At 45.1% G+C, this 24,606-nt stretch overlaps 2 protein-coding genes across 4 annotated transcripts in view; one reads left to right on the top strand and one right to left on the bottom strand.

The window, feature by feature from the left end:
- On the bottom strand, positions 1-24,114 carry PSMG4 (proteasome assembly chaperone 4). The gene is made up of 3 exons (XM_077269800.1): positions 23,942-24,114; positions 14,530-14,605; positions 1-451 (listed from the first exon to the last, which is right to left on the bottom strand). Exons 1-3 carry the CDS (start codon positions 24,110-24,112, stop codon positions 330-332), a joined length of 369 nt encoding a protein of 122 aa, XP_077125915.1. The 5' UTR covers positions 24,113-24,114; the 3' UTR covers positions 1-329.
- Positions 24,115-24,118: 4 nt separating this feature from the next.
- Positions 24,119-24,606, top strand: part of ACD (ACD shelterin complex subunit and telomerase recruitment factor) — a 61,500-nt gene continuing 61,012 nt past the window's right edge. For 2 of the 3 annotated variants that reach the window (XM_077269795.1, XM_077269793.1), the window contains exon 1: positions 24,119-24,250. The gene's annotated coding sequence lies outside the window, so the exon portion shown is untranslated. Of the gene's footprint in view, positions 24,251-24,405; positions 24,544-24,606 lie in introns of those variants that run through there. The other variant, XM_077269794.1, reaches the window with a different exon arrangement.

Here is a 24,606-nt window from a genome sequence, read left to right as displayed (position 1 = left end):
TGTAGGATAAAACAATTTAATTTGGACATTGAATATACAACATTGCGAAATAGTGTGCATTTAATTGAATTATTTCCACACATGGAGAATGAGATCATAATTTATAGTAATCTCATTTACAAGTATGAGAGCCTTATCCCCCTGAATCCACTAATACATATAAATCTTGTAAGAGGCTAATGTTATGCAGTCACTCTTAACACATCAGCTTCCGTGTGCTTTATAGCCCAGCACGTCCATCTAGTAGGGAGGGTAGGAACGGTCCTCAACCTCCGGTTTCCAACCCAAGCAGTCTGATAGGTCCTCAGCCAGCCAAGGACGGGTCATCTTTAAAACTTTTCAGGAAAGGATTCCATCTCCTCCTTGATCCGTTTCTCTATTAGCAGCATGAGCTGGCTGTCGTTGGTTGGGATGTTGACACTAGCAAACACTTGCTTCTTGGTCTTCTTTGCTATAAAACATTGGTTCAAAATAAAGTATTAGATTCACATGGGACGCTACTTATGTCTGGTCTACAACAACCATAAGCTGCAAAAAAATCCCTTAGAATGTTACCAAGATAAATGACCCTGTTAGTCAGTCACCATTGGGGCACAGTCAGACGGCCGTATAAATCGGACGGAGATCAGAACGCAGTGCATGGACTGGTCGGCAGCTTTTCAGAACCATGCATGGAAATATATGAAGCTGTCACACTCTGGTTGGAGGAGCCACCGGCCAGTCCGAGCACAGCGTTTTGATCTCTGTACGATTTATACGGCCGTGTGACTGCACTCTTACTATCGGACGTAGTATTTTACTCTGTGCACACTGATAAAGAAGTCACTTCATATCCAAGAAAAAGCTTCAAGATGTGGAAGAAATAAGAACGTTAAGAACATCTACTTTATTAAGTTCTGGGAGACTTACAGGGCAAAAGTACAAGCAGAAGTAGCAGCCACCAACGTGGCCGCAGCTATGACGCTGAATGGGGGTGGTCACACTAGTTATATAATACTGCAACAGGCAAATGGCCATCAGCTGCATCTGTACCATAGAGGTAGATCGCTGTTGTGAAACCCAAGAGAAGTCTAAGCCCCTATGAAATATAAAATAAAAAAATAATTAAAAAAAACCTATACTCACCTCCTGTGCTGGCAATATTCCTGCGGTGTCGGCACTCGCTGTCCCCAGGGCTCCTGTGCTGTTGTGACACGTGAGTCCGGCGCCCCATTGCCGCTGGCATCACTGTCCCCACTTTCAGACAAATCGAACATAAAGTTTGGGCTGCAGCTGATCTCTGGCTTCCTCATGTTTGATTTTTCTGAAGGCGGGGGACAAGAACGCCAGCACTGATTGGGTGCCGCTGTCACAACACCGCACGAGAGCCCCAGGGAGAGCGATTGCTGACACCATGGGAATGGCGCCAGCACAAGAGGCGAGTATAGGCTATTTAATTTAACTGAGGCCAAGTATGGGGTATGAGAAGGGGTTGTTCTAGCAGTGGACAACCCCTTTAATAACAATGGAAGTTAACAAAATATTCCCATCTCATACATTTATATTGCACCCAATGGCCATAGAGAAGTGGTCATAATTTGTAGTATTTTGGATGAGGATTCCAACCACTTTCCATCGACAGTGGAGCACGTCAAGGCTCCATTCTTGAGACAGATGTGGGTCTAATTGGTGGGATCCACTTCTACTAAACAATTACAGCATGACCTGTGGATATGATAAAATGTACGATACGGGAATACCTATTTAATGGCTGACCTAATCCAATTTAGGGTCTACATGATATCCATGTAACGTAGGCTCAGTACCAGATGTGAAGGCAGCCTTAGCAAACAAAGTAGGACCTAGGAGAATAGTAAAAGGCACGGAGGAAAACTGTTAAAGGGGTTCTCTGGTAATTGGAAAAAATAAATAAAGTAGCTATTGAACCCGTTCTACGCCCGGGTGGCGAGCATTTACATTGGTATATGGTCTCCATCCTGGTACGTGGTGCTTCCATCCTGCGCTCTAATCTTGTCATGTGCTGCTACCATCTTGCGCCCCCATCCTGTCATGTGCAGCCCCCATCTTGTTTTGTGCACCTCCATCTTGTCATGTGCTACTCTCTTCCTGAGCCCTCATCCTGTCATGTGCTCCCATCCTGCACCCTAATCCTGTCATGTGGTGCTCCTCATCCTGCACCCCCATGCTGTCATGTGCTGCTGCCATCCTGCGCCCCCATCCTGTGATGTGGTGCTCCTCATCCTGCACCCCCATGCTGTCATGTGCTCCTCCTATCCTGCACCCCAATCCTGTCATATGCTGCTCCTCATCCTCCACTCCCATGCTGTCATGTGCTGCTCCCATCCTGCACCATAATTCTGTCATGTGCTGCTCCCATCCTGCACCCCATCCTGTCATGTGCTGCTATCATCCTGCGCCCCCATCCTGTCATGTGCTACTCTCTTCCTGAGCCCTCATTCTGTCATGTGCTCCCATCCTGCACCCCCATGCTGTCATGTGCTGCTCCCATCCTGTGCCCCCATTCTGTCATGTGGTGCTCCCATTCTGCACCCCCATGCCGTCATGTGCTGCTCCCATCCTGCGCCCCCGTTCTGTCATGTGCTGCTCCATCCTGCTCTCCCATGCTGTCATGTGCCGCTCCCATCCAGCGCCCCCATTCTGTAATGTGCTGCTCCCATCTTGCGCCCCCGTACTGTCGTGCTGCTCCAATCCTGCGCCCCCGTTCTGTCATGTGCTGCTCCCATCCTGCGCCCCCATTCTGTCATGAGCTGCTCCCATTCTGCACCCCTTCTGTTATGTGCTGCACCCATCCTTCGCCTCCATTCTGTATTGTGCTGCTCCCATCCTGCCATGTGCTGCTCCCATCCTGCGCCCCGTTATATCATGTGCTCCTCTCAGCCTGCGCCCCAGTTCTGTCATGTGCTTCCATCCTGCGCCCCCATTCTGTAATGTGCTGCTCTCATCCATATGCCCTGTACGCTGCTCCTTAAATGTTGATGGCCCCCATAAGATGCTCCATAGTATATGCGTCGTATGCTGCTCCATAAAAGTTGATGGCCCCCATAAGATGCTCCATAGTATTATATGCTCCATATGCAGCTGCGAGGTAAGAGAGTCTGCTTGCACTGCTGCCGACCCTGTATACCTAATCTAAAAGTGAAGATACCAGGGGTGCCGAGGTAAGAGAGTCTGCTCGCACTGCTGTTCACCCTGTATATCTAATCTAAAAGTGGAGATATCAGGGGTGCCGTGGTAAGAAGAGGCTGCTTGCACTGCTGTCCACCCTGTCTTCTAGTACTAAAGATACCAGCGGTGCCGAGCTAAGAAGAGGCTGCTCACATTGCTGTCCAACCTGTATCCCTGATCTAATACTGAAAATAGCAGCGACATTAAAATAAGAAGAGGCTGTCACAGAACTATTCACTCTGTGTATCAGATCTAATACTGGAGATACCAGGGCTGCTGAGGTAAGAAGAGGCTGCTCACACTGCTGTCCAACTTGTCTATCTCAACTAATACTGTAGACATCATGAGTAGTGATGAGCGAATATACTCGTTACTCAAGATTTCTCGAGCATGCTCGGGTGTCCTCTGAGTATTTTTTAGTGCTCGGAGATTTCGTTTTCCTCTCCTCAGCTGAATGATTTACATCCGTTATCCAGCATAAGTACATGTGGGGGTTACCTGGTTGCTAGGCAATCCCCACATGTAATCAAGCTGGCTAACAGATGTAAATCATTCAGCTGCGGCGCTAAAAACTAAATCTCTGAGTACTTACAAATACTCGGAGGACACCCGAGCGTGCTCAGGAAATCTTGAGTAACGAGTATATTCGCTCATCACTAATCATGAGTGCTGTGGTGGTAAGAAGAGGATTCTCACACTGCTGTCCGCCCTGTCTATTTTATCCAATTCAGGAGATATCAAAGATGCTGTGGCGACAAGCAGTTGCTCACATTGTTTTCCACTCCCCTGTCCTTCTGATCTAATACTGGAGATACCTGCAGTATTAAACTCTCATACCAAGTTTAAGAACGTGTATAACATTCAAAACGCGCCATGTTTCCCCCCTTTTTTCCTGCCATGGATTTTAGCTCTATATAATACCAAATATGTATCTGGATACTTACATGTTTTTAAGCTTTTTTTTTTAAATAAAGAAACTATAATTTTTATTGGAAATTGACACCATATGAGCTGGATCTTCCTCCTCTTTCTCCCATGTCTTTTGTACACAGTTATAGTATAAAGCATACAGTCGCATGTAAAAGTTTGGACGCCCCAGGTCAAAATTACTGTTACTGTGAACAGTTAAGCAAGTTGAAGATGAAATGACCTCTAAAAAGCCTAAAGTTAAAAAGATTTACATTTTAGGCAAAAAAATCTTAATATTTTAAAAAATGCAAAAATGAAAATTGACCAATGCAAAAGTTTGGGAACCCTGCACGGTGTTATGTTTGGATCAAGAACTTATTGAAATTTCATTGAATCCATTCTTCCCTTCCCAGTGCCATTAGCTGAAACACAACCCCAAAGCATGATTGATCCACCCCCATGCTTAATGGTTGGAGAGATGTTCTTTTCCTGAAATTCTGTGCCCTTTTTTCTCCACACATACCTTTGATTATTGAGGTAAAATAATTATATTTCAACCTCATCGGTCTACAGGACTTGTTTCCAAAATGCATCAGGTTTGTTTTTTCTACTTTCACACATCAGTTTGTTTTTTTTTCCGGCAAGTTTTTTAAAAAAACAGTGACGGAACCGACCCAAAAACGTGTGAAACGGAGATGTGAAAAGATAAGGCTACTTTCACACTAGCGTTGTTCGGCGGACATCACAAAGCGTCGTTTTGTGAAAAAAACGCATCCTGCAAATTCTCCCGCAGGATGCGTTTTTTTCCCATAGACTTGTATTGGCGACGCATCGCGACGGATTGACACGCGTTGTGTGCGTCGTGCAACGGATGCGTCGGAATTTGGCGACACGTCGTCTGGAAAAAACGTTGATTGTAACGTTTTTTTGTCTCCGCCTAAAAAACGTGTCGCGACGCATCCTGCGGCATGCGTCGTTCGCTACAATGGAAGCCTATGGACGCAGGATCCGTCGAGGCACGTCGTACGACGCAATGCAGCGCTGCAATACGTTTTTTTACACTGAGCATGCTCAGAAGCAGGATTTTGTAGCAAATTCACCAGACACCCCCAAATCTATATAAACCTGGCCTGGTCCTTCAACCCCACATATGCCAGCAAGAAGACAAAGAGAGAAGACTGCCAGCAAGACTCCGGCCTGCCAGCTAGACTCCGGCCTGCCAGCTAGACTCCGGCCTGCCAGCTAGACTCCGGCCTGCCAGCTAGACTCCGGCCTGCCAGCTAGACTCCGGCCTGCCAGCTAGACTCCGGCCTGCCAGCTAGACTCCGGCCACACCCAGACTCCAGCCACCATAGAGCCAGTGTGAGTATTGCCATTTTTGTGTGCGTCTGTGTGCATGTGTCTGCATGTCTGTGTGTGTGTGTGTGCGCGCATTTGTGTCTGTATGACGTACTGACTACAGCAAGAGCTTAAAACATGAATATAACCAGAGGCCTGCCATCGTCCTGCAACAGCCAGTGTCCTGCTAGAGTCCAGATCCACCCTGAGGCCTGCCACTGTGAAGACATCCAGCTCCAGTCGGAGGACTGCCAGCTTTTTTTACGTGTGTATGTGTTCATGTGTGTGTGCGTCTTGTGTTTGGGTCCGCCTGTGTGCTTTTGTGCATCTGTGTGTGTTTGCATAGCCTGTGTGCTTTTGTGTGTGTGCATCTGTGTATTTGCGTACGGCTGTGTGTTTTTGTATGTATGCCTGCACCTTATGCCTGCGCCAATGTTATGCCTCTGCCTGTGTTATGCTTGTGTTATGCCAGCGCCTGTGTGCTTCTGTGCGCGTGCATGCATCTGTGTGCTTTCAGGCATGCTTGTGTGCGCCTTGGTGATTGCATGTGCATGCGTCCATGCCTTTTGGTTGATTCACGTTTTCTGATGTATTTACCAAGTATAGTGGTCTGTGCAGCATGTGGTTTCAATGTGTGAGCGTGTGTCTTGTGTGTTTTTTTTTCTCTTTAAAATTGTTGTTTTTTTAAAAAAAAAATCTGATGTATTTACCAACTAAAGTGGTCTGTGCAGCATGTGGTTTCAATGTGTGAGCGTGTGTCTTGCGTGTTTTTTTTTCTCTTTAAAATTGTTGTTTTGTTTTTTTTATTACTGTTGAAACCATTCCCAGTTGATGTACCGTATATACTCGAGTATAAGCCGACCCGAGTATAAGCCGACCCCCCTAATTTTGCCACAAAAAACTGGGAAAACTTATTGACTCGAGTATAAGCCTAGGGTGGAAAATGCAGCAGCTACCGGTGAATTTCAAAAATAAAAATAGATGCTCCATACCATTCATTATTGCCCCATAGATGCTCCATATAAAGCTGTGCCATATATAATGCTCCATACCATTGATTATTGCCCCATATATTATCCATATATAGCTGTGCCATATAGAATGCTCTGCACCGTTCATTATGGCCCCATAGATGCTCCATATAAAGCTGTGCCACATATACATTGCTCTGCACCGTTCATTATGGCCCTATAGATGCTCCATATAAAGCTGTGCCATATATGCTCTGCACCGTTCATTATGGCCCCATAGATGCTCCACATAAAGCTGTGCCATATATGCTCTGCACCGTTCATTATGGCCCTATAGATGCTCCACATAAAGCTGTGCCATATATGCTCTGCACCGTTCATTATGGCCCTATAGATGCTCCATATAAAGCTGTGCCCTATATGCTCTGCACCGTTCAGTTTGGCCCCATAGATGCTCCTTATAAAGCTGTGCCATATATGCTCTGCACCGTTCATTATGGCCCCATAGATGCTCCTTATAAAGCTGTGCCCTATATGCTCTGCACCGTTCATTATGGCCCTATAGATGCTCCACATAAAGCTGTGCCATATATGCTCTGCACCGTTCATTATGGCCCCATAGATGCTCCTTATAAAGCTGTGCCCTATATGCTCTGCACCGTTCATTATGGCCCTATAGATGCTCCACATAAAGCTGTGCCCTATATGCTCTGCACCGTTCATTATGGCCCCATAGATGCTCCTTATAAAGCTGTGCCATATATGCTCTGCACCGTTCATTATGGCCCCATAGATGCTCCTTATAAAGCTGTGCCATATATGCTCTGCACCGTTCATTATGGCCCCATAGATGCTCCTTATAAAGCTGTGCCCTATATGCTCTGCACCGTTCATTATGGCCCTATAGATGCTCCACATAAAGCTGTGCCATATATGCTCTGCACCGTTCATTATGGCCCCATAGATGCTCATTATAAAGCTGTGCCCTATATGCTCTGCACCGTTCATTATGGCCCCATAGATGCTCCTTATAAATCTGTGCCCTATATGCTCTGCACCGTTCAGTTTGGCCCCATAGATGCTCATTATAAATCTGTGCCCTATATGCTCTGCACTGTTCAGTATGGCCCCATAGATGCTCATTATAAAGCTGCCCCATATGGAATGCTCTGCAGCGTTCAGTTTGGCCCCATAGACGCTCCACATAAATCTGTGCCATATATAACGCTGCTGCTGCTGCAATAAAAAAAAAAAAAACACATACTCACCTCTCTTGCTTGCAGCTCCTCAGCATCCCGTCCCGGCGTCTCTCCGCACTGACTGATCAGGCAGAGCGCGCCGCGCACACTATATGCGTCATCGCGCCCTCTGACCTGCACAGTCAGAGCGGAGAGACGCCGGGAAGACAGCGGCGCCCGGCGTGTGGAACGAGGACAGGTAAATATGCGATACTTACCTGCTCCCGGTGTCCCGCTCCTTCCCCCGGACAGCTGGTCTCCGGGTGCCGCAGCCTCTTCCTCTATCAGCAGCCGGTCACCGGCACCGCTGGTTAGAGAAATGAATAGCGGCTCCACCCCTATGGGAGTGGAGTACATATTCATAAGTTTAATGAGCGGTCCCACGTGACCGCTGTACAGGGGAAGAGCTGCGGCACCCGGAGACAGTGTGACGGGCAGGGGGAGCGTCAGGATCGCCGGGACTAGGTAAGTATGCCTCAGCGCCCTCTCCCCCTCACCCGCCGACCCTGCCACAGACCGTGACTCGAGTATAAGCCGAGAGGGGCACTTTCAGCCCAAAAATTTGGGCTGAAAATCTCGGCTTATACTCGAGTATATACGGTACTTGTATTTAAAATAAAGAGCATTTTAGCTCCTAATTGTTATGTTTAAAAAAAAAAAAAAAAAAAAAAAAAAAGAAATTAATAAAATGTTTAATAAAAAATGTGCGCAGTATCATTTCAGAAAGGAAAATTTAAAACTGGTGTATGTACAAATGCTAACACATGCAATACAGAGTTGGTTGAGGGTTTATTTTTTAATAAAGGTAATATTTTAAAGGGTTTTTTTTGGGAGGGGGGAATTTTTCAAGGGATATTTGAAAATCAAATATGTGGTAAATATATTTTAACATGGTGGGTTGACAGTTCAATTTTTTTTTTTTTTTGTGGGTGGAAATGGTTAGGTGCATCGGGTGTATTTGTTTTTGGGTTTGGGTGTTGCCCTGCATGAACATTGCTCACATCATTTAGCAGGGTGGTTATCGTTAAACATTACCTAGTTCGGGGGTTGTGTCTAACTATAAATTCTTTATACCTACACATCCACCAGGGACCAAAGACCACCCAGGCACCACAGCCACCTTGCCAGCCACAAGGAACCACAGGCCACCTTTACCAGGGACCACAGCCACGTGCACACACAGCAAGGCAATTTCCAGATGTAAGTTTTGAAGACCCTAAATCTGCCAATACAATGTGTATAGCAGATTGCAAGTGTCTTTTTACTTACAGAGCCACCAGGAAGCCAACCACCTCTGGCCACCAGGAACCACAGGCCACCTTTGCCAGGGACCACAGCAAGAATGTCCTCTTCTGATAGCCCTCCTCCAGAGAGACAGCGTGTAGCGGTCAGTTAAAAATGTTTTCAATTTTTTTGGGTGTTAGTTAAAATTTCTGTTAATCACTATATGCATTATGTTTTCACAGGAAGCTGAAGCAGCCGAGGGGCTCTCAGAAGGGGACGAGATGGGTGGAGAAATGCCAGGAGCGGGCGCACAGAGTGTAAGTTGTGTCGAAACAGTTGCTTCACACATCACAGTGCACCCAACACAAAACAGATCATCATACATCACTGTACACATACAACATATGCCTATATAAAAGATAACTATTTTTCTTTTGTTTTAGTCTGCTGCACATTCAGGCCAACGCCAGGAGGATCCTCCCAGCCGCTTCCGGAGTCGACGTGGTGGCCGCCGCCGCGGTCAGCCAGCAGTGAGTTTTGTTTTTTTTTTGTTTGTTTTTTTTTTCGCTGTAGTTTTTGGTTTCAGTGTATTAATTTTGTTTTGTTTTGTTTTCTTTTCAGTCTTCACAGCGTGCTCCCGTCTCGGATGTTGAGGACATCACCGGCATTGATGTAGAGCAACTCATCGAGGAGGTGCGCGAGCGGGAGCCGCTGTGGAATATGGGTCACCGCTGGCATTCAGACACACGTCACCCGTCGGCTCTGGGAGGAAGTAAGCCAGAACGTATTGCGGAGTTGGGAGGACCTTGATCCAAGGCAGCAGAGTCAAGAATGTAAGTATTCACTTATCAGTTATGTTTTGAACTGAATGGAATGTGTTTTAATAACACTTGCTTTTATTCTTGTCTTTACAGGTGAAAGGGTTAGGAAGCGGTGGCAGTCACTCAGAGATCGCTTCAAGAGGGAGTTTAACCAGGAGATGCAGGCCCCGAGTGGCTCATCAGGACGGCGAAAGCACCAATATAAATATAGCCGTGCCCTGTCGTTCCTCAGACAAAGTATGCTGAATAGAATGTAAGTATTCAACAGCCCATTCAATTACCAATTTTACCTTTATAACTTGTTTTGGTTTCAGTCAGGGCTTTTCCCCTATCAATATATTAATATTAACCTTCTCTAGTCATCGGGCGCCTGCATCTACCTTGGACCCCTCTGGAGCAATCTCTCAGGAGTCCGCCACTGAGGGCCACGTCGGTAGACCCCACCCCTCCGACCCCTTGTCTGACCCTTCCGGTACCTCTGCCCCATCCACCTCCACAAGCACTGGAGCAGCATTGCAGCCCTCGTTACTTGAATCTGCTGGTAAAGACGTAGCGTTCCCTTCACCACACCCCTCTGATCCTGCCACCTCTAGACCACCATTAGGTTCGTGGCGGCAGCGACAGAGGGGTCCGGAAAGGAGCTATGCTCCTGAGTTCTTGCATCTGAATGCAGCCTTCCAAAGCTCTTTCAAAATTTTGGGAGAGCAAGTGACTGCTGGTTTCAACATGGTGCAAGCACGCATCAGTGAAAACAGCAGTCGCTTGGATAGGCTGCATTCAGATGCAAGTCAAGCTCCAAGCAACCTTTTCTTTCAATCTATGCTCAGGAGCATGGAAAAGCTTAGTCTTGACGAGCAGATGCAGGTAATGCACGACTGCCATGCTGCTCTACTGCGGGTCAAGTCAAAATACAAAACTCCCACACCTCCCCACACAGCCACTACTACTTTCCCACCCCAGTCCCAATTCCCACCCCAGTCCCAATTCCCACTCCAGGCCCAATACCAAGCACAGGCCCAATTCCCACCCCAGGCCCAATACCAAACACAGTCCCAATTCCCACCTCAGGCCCAATACCCAACACAGTCCCAATTCCCACCCCAGGCCCAATACCCAACACAGTCCCAATTCCCATCCAGGCCCCAAATCCAAGTGTCTTCCCCAATGTTTTCTTCCTTGTCCACCTTACCTTCCCCATTTAGTATTCCACCTACCCCAACAACACCCACCCCTGCTCAGCCTCCTGTTTCCCCCCCCCCTTCCACTACACCCCAACCCAGTAGGCTTTCCCCACCTATTGACATGGTCCAACCTTCCAGCCCCTCCGCTACTATCTCCACCCCACACTTTACGGATTTATAATATGTTGTATGCTGTTATTGTACCCAAAAAAAAGTTTTCAAAAAATATTTACCCCCAAAAAAAAGTTTACAAAAAAAAGGTTACTTAAAATAAAAAGTTTAACAAAAAAAAAAAAAAGGTGACCAATGAAAAACGTTTACCAAAACAAAACAAAAAAAATATTTACCAAAAATGTTTTTTTTATAAAAATAATGATCACAAATTTTGTATTGTGATATGTCAAATAAAATTTGGTTTGGTTTAAAAAGAATTTCTTTGTGAAGTGCATTCATTTAAGTATGCTAACTAAATGTACAAAACCATTACAAAACACACGTTAGAAGGTACAACATTTGGTTTATTACCCAAAATATACCACAGTTTTGGAAACTAATTATTAAAAGTTGGTGTCAATAAAAAAAACTTTTTACACAAACATTAATCAACAAAACATGAAAAAAGATGTCACACAATGTTATCTTGCCATGGCACCCTGCCCACAGGTGAAACAAAATACTCAGCAAAGTGGTCCCTCATTCTGGAAACAGAACCGGCGGAACGTACAGAGCTGCTGCGGTAATCCCACAGGGTGGTCTCCAAGTCCTCATCTTCCACGGAAACAAGCTCCTTGGAAAGAACATAGTTATGTAGGACCACGCAGGCCTTCACAACCTCATCCACGGTTTGTGTGTGAAGTTTGATGGCGGTGAGAAGGACGCGCCACTTGGCAGTGAGAATGCCAAATGCACATTCAACAACTCTTCTTGCTCTTGTTAATCGGTAATTGAACACTCTTTTTGTTCTGGTTAAGTCTCTGCTTGAATACGGTTTGAGGAGATGTGGGGACAACTGAAAGGCCTCATCACCCACACAAACATACGGCATAGGTGGTCCAGTTGTTCCCGGGAGTGCTCTTCCTGATGGAAAGTCATACATGTCTGCATACAAACAACGGCCCATTGGTGAATTTTTGAATACTTGGGAGTCGTTGGACCGGCCATAGGCTCCAATGTCCACAGCCAGAAATTTGCAGTTGGCGTCTGCAATGGCCATGAGTACGATAGAAAAGTACTTCTTGTAGTTGAAGAACTCTGAGCCTGATCCTGCCGGTTTGGCTATGCGGATGTCTTTCCCATCTACTGCACCCAAGCAGTTTGGGAAATGGAACAGTTTCTCAAACAGTTCTGAACTCTGCAGCCAGATGTCCCTTGTCGGTTGTGGCATGTACTCCGTGTGCAAGGTATCCCATATAGCGCAGCAGGTGCCTTTTACAATTCCGGAAATAGTTGAAACTCCTAGCCGGAACTGGTAGTGTAGTGACGTAAGGGATTCACCTGTAGCCAAGAAGCTGTGGAAAAAAAAAAAAAGTTATTAAAAATTGCAAAGACCCACATAACATTTTTAAACAATTTACACAAATGTTACATTTTTTTTTTTTTTTAAAGTTTAAAAAAATGGCACTGCGTATTTTTTTGTCTGTTGTAGTGCACATTAAAAACAGCATTTTTCCATCTGTGCATTCTTATGCAGCAGGTGTTAAAAAATTATTATTGGCCACAAACAATAAAAAAATTAACATGCTCCTGAAAATGCAACGCAGTGTTTCAGCGCAGTATTTTGTGGAGCATGTTCACTGCTGATGTGAAGGTTTAAATATGAACAATGAGTTAAAAAAAAAAAAAAAAAAAAAAAAAAAAAAGAGCTTACCGCAGGGTCACCATCAGCCGCTCCGCCGGTGAAATGGCAAGCCTCGTGCGTGTGTCCTGCCTTTGGATGACATCCCCAACTTGTTCCAGCAACAAATCAAAATGCTCCTGCCTCATCCGAAGATAATTAAAAAATGTCTCCGGGTTCTGGCGCAACTCCATGTACAGAGTAGAATATACACCCCGGGTCATCCGCGGTGCATTAATGGGATGAATCCATAGTCTGCGACGTCGAGGTTGAAGCATCCTCTGTCTTTCTGCTGCCGCCTCCTTCTCCCGAACCATTATATCCAGGCGATTTGTCTCGAAAATCACACCGGTAACAACATTTGCAGTCCTCACAAGTACTTGCTCCATCGCTGCCACTTTCTCTAATAAACCCTTTCAAAGATAGGCTGTAAAAACATTCAATATATAGTTTTCCATATTTTACAGTAGCCAATCACATAAGCAGACTACCATTTTTAGGCAGGGAAAACGGATCTGTCATAAAAACGGAAGAAACAGATAGTAAAAACGGACACAACGGATGAAACGGATCCAGTTTTTCGACGGAACCGTCTAGCGGATCTACGACGGATCCGTCGAAATACTGTATGCGTTGCGAGCGTTTTTTCACTATTTGTGACGCATCCGTCGATGCGTCGCGCCGATGCTTTGAGACGTCCGCAGAAAAACGCTAGTGTGAAAGTAGCCTAAATCCGATTTTCCATGAGTGCGATTTTTTTATTTTATTTTTTTATTTTTTGCAGGTTTCTCTGAACAGTGGAACGATGTACCACAACTCCAGTCTGCTAAATCTTTCTGAACGTCTTTTGCAGTCAAGCAGGGGTTTTGATTTGCCTCTCTAGCAATCCTACGACCAGCTCTCACTGAATTTTTGCTTTGTCTTCTGACCTTTTCTTGACCATCACTGTTACTGCTAACTGCCATTTCTTAATTACATTTCAAACGGAGAAAAGGGCAACTTGTATTTTCTTATAGCCTGCTCCTGCTTTGTGGGCCTCTACCATTTTCAGAGTGCTTAGAAAAATGCATGGCTGTCGTTTTTAGGAGAAGGCATCATCTACATCAATTACAGCAGGAGGATAGCTATCAGCAGCAGGGAGGAGAGATGGAGACCGCAGAAACCACGCCGATCAGACCAGACTAAGGCTACTTTCACATTGGCGTCGTGCACTGCACGTCGCAATGCGACGTACCGACGCATACTGTGGAAGCGCCGCACAACGGGGGCAGCGGATGCTGTCTTTCAACGCATCCGCTGCCCCATTGTGAGGTGCGGGGAGGAGGGGGCGGAGTTCCGGCTGCGCATGCGCGGTCGGAAATGGCGGACACGACGCACCAAAAAAGTTACATGCAACGTTTTTTTGTGGCGACGGTCCGACGCAACAGTCGCACGACGGTTGCGACGTGTGGCAATGCGTCGCAACCGTCGCACGACGGTTGCGACGTGTGGCAATGCGTCGCACTGCGTCGCTAATGCAAGTCAATAAAGAAAAAACGCATCCTGCAAGCACTTTTGCAGGATGCGTTTTTTCTACAAAACGACGCATAGCGACGCAGTGCACGACGCTAGTGTGAAAGTAGCCTAACAGGATTAATGTTTAGCGTGGGAGAATTTCAAAAGAAAGGGCAATGGCAAAAAGTAAACAATGTAATAGATGTTCTCTCTAGCTGACAATCTTAAAGATTTGACAATTCCACATAGGCTGGACTAAAAGCAGATAAAAGGCTAAAAAAAGTGTTTGGAAATTGGTAAAAAAAAAAAAAAAAAACAACAAGAGACTCTTACCTAATCTCTGTGCAAAAGAACCAGAAGTTGTATCAGATTTATCCCCAAGAATCAGAGAAGACAAAGGCATGGAATCCTACAATTAAAGAGTGCAAGAAAAATTATTAGACCAGAGCTACCATCACGTATAATACAGAGAAATCATGCAGGTTGGCTTACATTACAGAATGCACTGGGACAACAGAAGAGAAGACTGAAAGGTTTCGGGAGTGACGGTAGGCACGTGTGTACAATTTATACATGCACATTCTGAAACTAAAAACACAAAAATTGTCCATCATCTGAAATACACAGCAGAAAATGGATTTCTCCATGATAAATGGGAACCAGGCTACATCTCCTGTGCACAAATTCCACATTTGGCAAACATAACCAGGGGCGTAACTACCACGGTCGCAGCGGTCGCCGCTGCGACCAGGCCTGGCAGGTCAGGGGTCCGGAAAGTTAGAGGCACCCGACTTTCCCCGCCGCATTGAACTATTCCGGCGTCTATGACGCGGATACAGTTCAAAGCAACAGGGCCGGCGTTAGGGGCAGGCAGCTGCCTAGGGCCCCTGCTCCCCCAGGGGCACCCAGCTAGCGGCACATCATGCAGCTGCTATGGGGCCCAGTGAGGCAGGGGGCCCGCCTACCGCCAGTAGGAGTGTGTTTTTTTGTTTTGTTTTTTTATTACTATAAGGGTATGTGCACACGTCCGGATTTCTTGCAGAAATTTCCTGAAGAAAACCGGAAATTTTCTGCAAGAAATCCTCTTTTTTTTTGCGTTTTTTTTTCCGTTTTTTTCGCGTTTTTTTTAGCATTCTGCAAGCGTAATTAGCTTGCAGAATGCTAAAGTTTTCCAAGCGATCTGTAGCATCGCTTGGAAAACTGACTGACAGGTTGGTTACACTTGTCAAACATAGCATTTGACAAGTGTGACCAACTTGTTACTATAGATGCTGCCTATGCAGCATCTATAGTAAAAGATAGAATGTTTAAAAATAATAAAAAAAATAAAAAAAATGCTTATACTCACCCAGACGATCTCCTCAGCGGCGTCCGTTCCTCTTCCTATAGCTGGTGTGTGCGCGCAGGACCTTCCATGACGTCGCGGTCATGTGAGCGGTCACGTGAGCGGTTACGTGACCGCTCACGACCAATCACAAGACAGTGACGTCAACACAGGTCCTTCACCGCACACCAGCTATGAGAACCGAAGCGGCAGCATGCAGCGGTGAGGCGGGAACACTGCGGGGTACATCGAAGGTGAGTATAGGACTATTTTTTATTTTAATACTTTTATTTTTGGCCAATTATATGGTGCCCAGTGCGTGGAGGAGAGTCTCCTCTCCTCCACCCTGGGTACCAACCGCATATAATCTGCTTACTTCCCGCATGGTGTGCACAGCCCCGTGCGGGAAGTAAGCAGATCAATGGACTCCTAGGTGTGCGGAATCCCCGCAATTCCGCATTTTTAATGAACATGTTGCTTTTTTTTTCCGCGATGCGATTTTTTTGCGGAAAAAATCGCAACATTTGCACAAAAAATGCGGAATACACTGTAAATAATAGGAGGCATATGTTAGCGTTTTTTTCACGTTTTTATCGCGGTTTTATAGCGCACATAGCCTAACTATGAGTACTGGACTGTGGGGCCATTGGCCATTCTCGGGGGGGTAATATGCGGGCTCTGCTATATACTACACGGGCTGCGCTATATACTACAAGGGCTGCGCTATATACTACGCGGGCTGTGTTATATACTATGAGGGTATATTATATTCTATGGCGGCGGCTGTTATATACTATGTGGCTGTGTTATATACTATGGGGGGGTACATTATATTCTATTAGGGAGGCTGTGGTATATTCTATGGGGGGCTACATTATATACTATGGGAGGTGGGCTGTATTATATTCTATGGGGGCTACATTATATACTATGGGGGGCTGTATTAGATTTTATGAGGGAGGATTGCACCATACTCTTTGATGGGGCTACAATATATTCTATGGGAAGGTGGGCTGTATTATATTCTATGATGGGCTACATTACATTCTATGGGGGACTGTATTATGTTTATTATTCTATGAGGGGTGATTGCATCATACTATATGAGTGGGGCTGCATTATAATCTATGGGGGGTTACATTATACTCTGTGGGGTGGCTGCATTATACTATATGTGGGCTGCATTATACTGTATCGAGGACTATGGGGAATACATTATATTATATGAAGAACTATGGGGTGCATTATATTATGGGAAGTGAATTGTACGACATGGATGACGATGGCGGTGCATTATACTAAATGGAGGACTATAGGGAGAGTATTGTACTATATGGATGACTATGAACTGTGCAATATATTATATAGAGGACTATGGGGGTGCATTATATTATAGGGAGGACTATGGGGGTGCATTATACTTCTTATATGGATCCCCATGACTTCTACTTAAGCCCCTGAGGAGTATAATGGTTTTTCTTTTATACATTAAATAACAACGGCAGTACGGGGGACAAATATATACCAGGATGGGGCACCAGATAGTTACGCCACTGAGGTCACACTATACAACTTGGCAATAAAGCTATAGTGTGCAAAATGAATAGGGAAAATGTGAGTTTGGGTGGAAAATATTTTGGCATGGTGGGGGAAGGGCCCCATTTGAAAGTTCGCACCGGGGCCCATAATTTTGTAGTTACGCCACTGAACGTAACCCAATATATAGTATGGAGGCTAGATTAAAATATGTCCCTGAACCAACCCTGGGAATATGATACATGTCCATAAAAATGTGGGCTCTTTTCACATATAGAAAAATGCTCTGAAACATCCATTGTAGACATTTTGTATTCTTTTCTAATATCTGGATACCAAGCAGGGCTACCACCATGCTTCCACTGTTGCTTTAACCAGTAGATGCCAGTTAATGCTATGGTCTAGTATAGTAAACCGTTCTTGTTACACAAATACAATACTAATGCAAACCAGCAGATGGCGCCATCAAATACAGGTTTTTCTGTACCTTGGTACATGTCATTAATATATTGCTTGCGTATACAGTAGAGGAGTACAGGATCAGAAACACATGCTATATAGTCAAATATATATGTTTCTGTCCCAAGTGTTTCCAGTGTACAAGATCCCATAGATATCAGTTTTCAAGTCTTCTTTTTGTCCAATTCTTTGTATGATTCAAAACAATTGTATCCACTGGGGCTTAGTACTGGTCGAAAAGAGTCTATGTTTTGCTTCAAGAGACATTCCAGTTTTAAGTTGCAATATTATTAATTACTGTAATACATTATGGGATGCAGACAGAGGTGCAGGTTTTGCCGTTTATATTCAGTCATTACCTCCCACCAAAACCAATTTTTTTTTTACTTTTGCTTCTTTTCTGCCTGTTGTCCAAGAGCCATAACTTTTTTTTATTTTACTATCAACATATTCAAGACGAGATATAGTTTTAAATGTTGCCACTTATTGTACTAAAAAAAAATGTTATTAGTGGGGTATACCGTAGTAGAGAAAAAAACATACGTAACTTGTGGGGTATAATACAGCAATAAACATATTCCCTTCACTGTTCAAATTTCATTTTTACGTTACATTTAATTCGCTGCACAGTAAAAATAAAAAATTAAAAAAAATAAAAAATAGATGACGATTTTTCGATACCAAATTTTTATTCTTTACCACTTTAGAAAAAAAAAACGACAACTGTAAAAATTGCAAATTTGATGTGTCATTCTGAGATCCATAACTTTTTTATTTCTCCATTGGTTTCTCTCTGAGGGTTCTTTTTTTTCTTTAATAGGACAGTTGTAGTTTTCATTGGAAACATTTTTAATTTTGGGTTACGCAAGACTTTTTGATTGTTCTTCCATTTTTTGGAGAGACAAGGTGACCATGTTACCGTGCAGGAAAAATAAAATGATATTTTAAAATTTAAACTTTTACAAAGTTTATTTTATACAATTTTTATTATTATTTCAAGAATGGGAAAAGGAAGAAATTGTTTAGTTTTTAATGATAAAGTGGTATTCGGGACTTTAACATTGATGGCCTATCCTTAGACAGTCTTTGGGGCTGTTCACATGCCTGTGTATTTTTGCCAACCAAGCAGTCTACCCAAAAACACGGAGATAAGTTACATTTTGATCGAATCATGAATCAAACTAGCCAATGCAAACCTGTGAGTCCGTTAAAGAAAAATATAAATAAACAATACAGAATCGGACAATCAACATTCAGATGCCCTTGATGTCCTGTCCCATTTTCAGGTTTGGTTGATACAAGTCTGAGAACACTTCTACACAAAAAAACTGATACAAAAAAAATGACAAACCAAAAATTCATGAAAATTTGATCCAAAACACAGATGAAAAAAAATGGTGTGTGATTATAGCTACAGGAAAAATCAGCAATGTCTAAATGAGGTCTGATGCCAGGTTTAGCTAGCCATTATCAGCAGCACTTACAAAGTAATTTTGCGACTAGTGAAGCGCCTTAGTGTTCTCACCCACTACAATGCCCCCGCTTTCATGGCCCCCATTAAAGTATGCCAATAAAAAGCTTCCCCCAAAACACAGTATGAAACCCCCCCACAATAAATTCCTTCTCACACACAGTATGACGTCCTCAATGCATATAAGGCCCCCCACAGTCCCACAACACAGTATAACCCCCCAACACACAGATGATGGCCCCTAAAACTCCCCACACTTTGAGTCCTCATCCCCCTATAAACAACAAGATGGCCCCACAATATATATCCCCGAACACAGTATATCTCCACAAAAGTAGTCATTTATTGACTGAAGCTTGAAGTAGGGAGGTCATGTCGCCATCAGACTGACGTGAGAATCATAGCAAAGGGATCTGACGGCTCCCTGTTCCATCATTGCGTACAGCTGTATCTACAACAGAATGCAGATACTGTTGAAAGGAAGATATCAGGGCAGGTATAGGGGCCTGGTGTTGGCACCAAAGCAGGACAACTCCCTTCTGATTCACGGACTCCATAGCGGCTGCCTGGACTGCCGATGTTGGCAGTATACCACTGCTATTACAATTTTTACAACTAATTTTTCTCCCACAGACCATCGTGTGGAAAATTGTTCATGTGTACGTGCACATGGGCCAACATTGCTCTGTGTGCCATCCACTGCCCCCATAGACAGCACATTGACCAAAAATACATTCATCTAAACATAGCCTAAGGAAGGAATAGCACTCGATCAGGTTGTCTTCTGCGAAAGCCCACAGTGGTAAGGAACAGCTAGTTGTGTGTTCATACACACTGTGTGCCGTCTATCTGTCAGAACGATTCTTTGCCTCATCCTTAGAACCCTTTTTGTCCACTTGTCATTTGCTTCCAGAGGATCCCCATTCTCTGGGTGTTGTTCCTCGATCACATCATTTTTGGCTTAGCTTGGACACGGTTTTACGAGGTTGGTAGTTTCTGAAAGATTGGCCTCCATCTAATCTAAGGGCTCATGCAGATGTCAATGGATCTGTGATCAAGGACTGGCCGAGCGTGACAGCCTAATGGAAATACATGAACTTGTCACGCTCCAGTCGGGAGAACCGTGGCCAGTCCATGCATTGTGGTCCATGATCAGACCGAGATCCAGAGACGGCTGCATGAGCTCGAACACTGATGATTATGCCGTGTTTGAGGTCGGTCATATAACTCAATATTCACTCTCACCAATCCACAAAATCCGCATAAATCCACAGCAATTCCAGATTGTGGGCAAGTACCCTTAAACATTTTGCATGGTTTGCTTTCTACAGCCTGTGTGTTGCATTGCCGATTGCAGGCAGCACGTACCCCTGAATTACAGTACGTGCACAAGACATTTATTCAGGCAGGAGAACTCTCAAAGATTTTCCTCAAGATGAAGACACTTCTGGAAACTCCTTTTCTCTGACATTTCATAATCATGAAGTCTTTTTTTTTTTAAGGAGTTTGGGCTTTCCTGGAGGACTTCTGCAACCGCTGACAGTCTTTTTGAGCTTTTTTCTATTGTGCTTAGTGGCGTCTTTTTTTTACAAGTGTTTTCCAGACCTTTTTCTAATGCCATTCAACAAGGAATAAATTACTAACATTTTTTTTAAAATTTTTGTTTTAAACCAAAACCGCTGGCGAAGCTTTGACAAAGATGACCAGGTGTCTTATGAGCCCTCCTGCTGACTTGTCTGGTAAAGTATAGAGCGTCTTCAGAGCGAACGGCGCCTGATGAATAGTCAGCTCACCCCTTAAAAGAGAACCTGTCACCCCCAAAATCGAGGGTGAGCTAAGCCCACCGGCATCAGGGGCTTATCTACAGCATTCTGTAATGCTGTAGATAAGCCCCCCGATGTCACCTGAAAGAGAAGAAAAAGAGGTTATATTATACTCACCTGGGCGGGTGGTCCAATCCGGTGGGCGTCGCGGTCCGGTCCGGGGGCCTCCCATCTTCATAGGATGACGTCCTCTTCTTGTCTTCACGCTGCGGCTCCGGCGCAGGCGTACTTTGTCTGCCCTGTTGAGGGCAAAGCAAAGTACTGCAGTGCGCAGGCGCCAGGAAAGGTGAGAGAGGCCCGGCGCCTGCGCACTGCAGTACTTTGCTCTGCCCTCAACAGGGCAGACAAAGTACGCCTGCGCCGGAGCGTGAAGACCACAAGAGGAAGTCATCTGATGAAGATGGGAGGCCCCGGACCAGACCGCGACGCCCATTGGACCGGGACCGCCCCTGGGTGAGTATAATATAACCTCGTTTTCTTATCTTTTAGGATACATTGGGGGCTTATCTACAGCATTCCAGAATGCTGTAGATAAGCCCCTGAGGCCGGTGGGCTTAGCTCACCCTCGATTTCCTCGATTTTGGTAGTGACAGGTTCCCTTTAACTGCTTGGCATCTTTGGAAACCGGAGGCTGTTAAAAGACACTCAACAGACTGAGCATGTGCAGAACATGTCATTATTACTTATGCTTATGTTCAGTCTTTTAGTTAGTGCCTGAAGCAAATATTGTGTACGCAAACCATTAAAGGGGTGGCCCACCACCTATGAAGCCTTTATCAATATCTCCATTTAAGCCCTAATCACTGTCATTAGTTTTATTAGTAAATTCCCTACACTTCTCGCTATCCAGCTATTTCCTGTGGTTTTTTTTTTTTTTTTTACTGTGGATAGGACCGCCCTCACCTCGCTGCAGTGTCTATTTCTCCTCCTGAAAAAGAATGTCAATGGGGGCTGCGCTGTAGTCACTAACCACAGCTATGGTCACCGCCGTCCCCTGATGACATGCTGCGTCCGTAGAGGGGATCGAGAAGTGACAACATCTTCAGTCGCTGCCATCTTTTATACTTTCTGCTTCTAACACCACAATCTCTTTCCTTGAACCTAATTGTCATCAGTTGGTAAAGAGAGAAGCAGTGTTACAGCAGCGCCACCCCTAATGACAATTTGTTTGAGAGCTGTGAGGCTGTGCTGCTGTCACTCACACTGCTTCTATCACCGACCCCTGATAACTGCCAGATTCAGGGACAAAAACTGAAGTGTTAGAAACAGTGACTGACGGCGGTAATTGAAGATGGGATCACTTCTTGATCATCTCAACTGAACCGGGATCAGGGGATGGCGGTGACAATAGCTGTGGCAAGTGACTGCAGTGCCGCCAACTGATGACGTCCTGTTCCAGGAGGGTACAATAGACACTGTGGGGAGTGAGTGCAGCCCCAGCTTCAAGTAACATCTCATTTGAGACTCCTCTCTCAAACAAAACATTACGGGAAGCAAAGTAAAAAAAAAAACATATACAGGAATAAACAGGATAGGGAGAAGTGTAAGGAATTACATAATAAAGAAATTATAAAAGTGGTTATGGCTTACAAATCTATATATAATTGTCTAAGGGGTACTTCCGTCTGTGTTTGTCTGTAACAGAAATCCTGGCCGCGAATTGGCCCCACCTTCTCCCCTCTAGTCAGTGCCCCCTCCATACTCCCTTCCAGTCAGTGCCCACATAGTGTTTTAGCAGTCCGTTAAACAGAGTGTGTTACACCGTGGCATAACGCGGTGTAACAGTCCGTTAATGCCGCTATTAACCCTAGAAGTGTGACCAACTTTTTACTACTGATGCTGCCTATGCACCATCAATAGTAAAAACATGTTAAAAATAATAAAATTAAAAAATCATTATATTCTCACCTTTTGACGTCCGTTATATACTACGTGAGCTGTGCTATATACTACGTGGGCTGTGCTATATACTATGTGGGCTGTGCTATATACTACGTGGACTGTGCTATATACGTGGGCTGTGTTATATGCTACGTGGGCTGTGTTATATGCTACGTGGGCTGTGTTATATGCTACGTGGGCTGTGTTATATGCTACGTGGGCTGTGTTATATGCTACGTGGGCTGTGTTATATGCTACGTGGGCTGTGTTATATGCTACGTGGGCTGTGTTATATGCTACGTGGGCTGTGTTATATGCTACGTGGGCTGTGTTATATGCTACGTGGGCTGTGTTATATGCTACGTGGGCTGTGTTATATGCTACGTGGGCTGTGTTATATGCTACGTGGGCTGTGCTATATGCTATGTGGGCTGTGCTATATACTACGTGGACTGTGCTATATACTACGTGGACTGTGCTATATACGTGGGCTGTGTTATATGCTACGTGGGCTGTGTTATATGCTACGTGGGCTGTGTTATATGCTACGTGGGCTGTGTTATATGCTACGTGCGCTGTGTTATATGCTACGTGGGCTGTGTTATATGCTACGTGGGCTGTGTTATATGCTACGTGCGCTGTGAGACTTTTGCCCGGGGCCCTCAAAAACCTGGAGCTCGCCCTGGCTTCACTGATTGGTCACGCCTGGCCGGCCACGAACAATCAGCGACAGGCGCAGTCCGGCTGCAAATTGACGCGGGATTTGAACCACACTTCGCTAATTGGTCGTGCCCGGCCGGCCGAATCCTGTGTATTCATTGCATTATTCTGAAATCTTCATAAATAAACTACATACAGATTCTAGAATACCCGATGTGTTAGAATCGGGCCACCATCTAGTAGCTATTTATAAAGGGCTTTCTAGGTATCGGACCACCCTCAATCAATGGGCTCTTCTGAAGGACTGACAGGAGAAATTATAACTCTGTCTTTGTCTTTTAAGGCCACGGACCGCATCAACATAGAAATTGCAGTGATATAAGGAACCTATAAAAGCCAAAGAGTGCAACATTTATAACAAAACCGAACAGCAAAAATAATTTAGCCCAAAATACGTGTATTTACGTTAAAAAAAAAAGAAACATTGTCCCCAAAAGGTGGCCCAGCCCTCCCACGAGGTGCCTCATCGGCAGAGGGGGCGGGTTCTGTGTACACTGCACACATAGGACTGCTCACAGAACGGACACTCACAAATCTGCTGCACATGGCCACCGCCAGATTACACAGCCTGGCCGAGACCCCGACCCACAGGAAGAAGCAGTCCTGCAGGCTCATCACGTGGAAGTGGACGAGCCGGTCACAGATCTTCTCGCTGAAGTTGTGGATAGTGATGGGCCGCTGTGACAGCTCCATGGTTTCCATGCTTCCCTCTGGAGTCTGGCCGGTACCCGGCTTCCGGTGACGTCACCGGGTCGTGTGTCCCCGTATGTGTGACACTTCCGCCCAAAACAAATATGGCCGCTGAGGGCGAGGAAGTGCCCGGGATGTTATAGTGTACAGGTACGGTGTGCGCGCCGAGCTGTCCTATGGAGTCACCTCAGGAATATCCGGTGCCTGCTGCTCCCCGCACACAGGAGCCGTTATAGCTCATCTCTGAGGGCCAGTCACAGGCCGCCATTTATGTGTAGGAGAAAACCGCGGGCATTCGGTGCCGGGTTTTGAGCCTATACCTCTTTAGCTGGCCTTTTTTCAGTGATTTGAACTGTTTAGCTTGTAGTAAGATGCCAGAATAAACTCCCATGTAGAGTATGTTGGGGCGTGTAAGACGCCAAGAGCCCGAAATACTCCGTGAGGTAAAAGAAACCTTATCAGTAAGGAAGGCGGCATCACTCGTAGCGAGTCTCGTGTTTCTCTTA

This window comes from Ranitomeya variabilis, chromosome 6, assembly GCF_051348905.1.
Source record: "Ranitomeya variabilis isolate aRanVar5 chromosome 6, aRanVar5.hap1, whole genome shotgun sequence".
Taxonomy (NCBI): Eukaryota; Metazoa; Chordata; class Amphibia; order Anura; family Dendrobatidae; genus Ranitomeya; species Ranitomeya variabilis.
This window is presented reverse-complemented; position numbering and strand designations above follow the sequence as displayed.

Coding starts and splice junctions, on each gene's coding strand:
- PSMG4 (XM_077269800.1), bottom strand. CDS start 24,112: ATGGAAACCATGGAGCTGTCACAGCGGCCCATCACTATCCACAACTTC. Junction 14,606..23,941: donor TGGCCATGTGCAGCAGATTT/GTGAGTGTCCGT, acceptor CTTTAATTGTAG/GATTCCATGCCTTTGTCTTC. Junction 452..14,529: donor TTCTTTTGCACAGAGATTAG/GTAAGAGTCTCT, acceptor AATGTTTTATAG/CAAAGAAGACCAAGAAGCAA.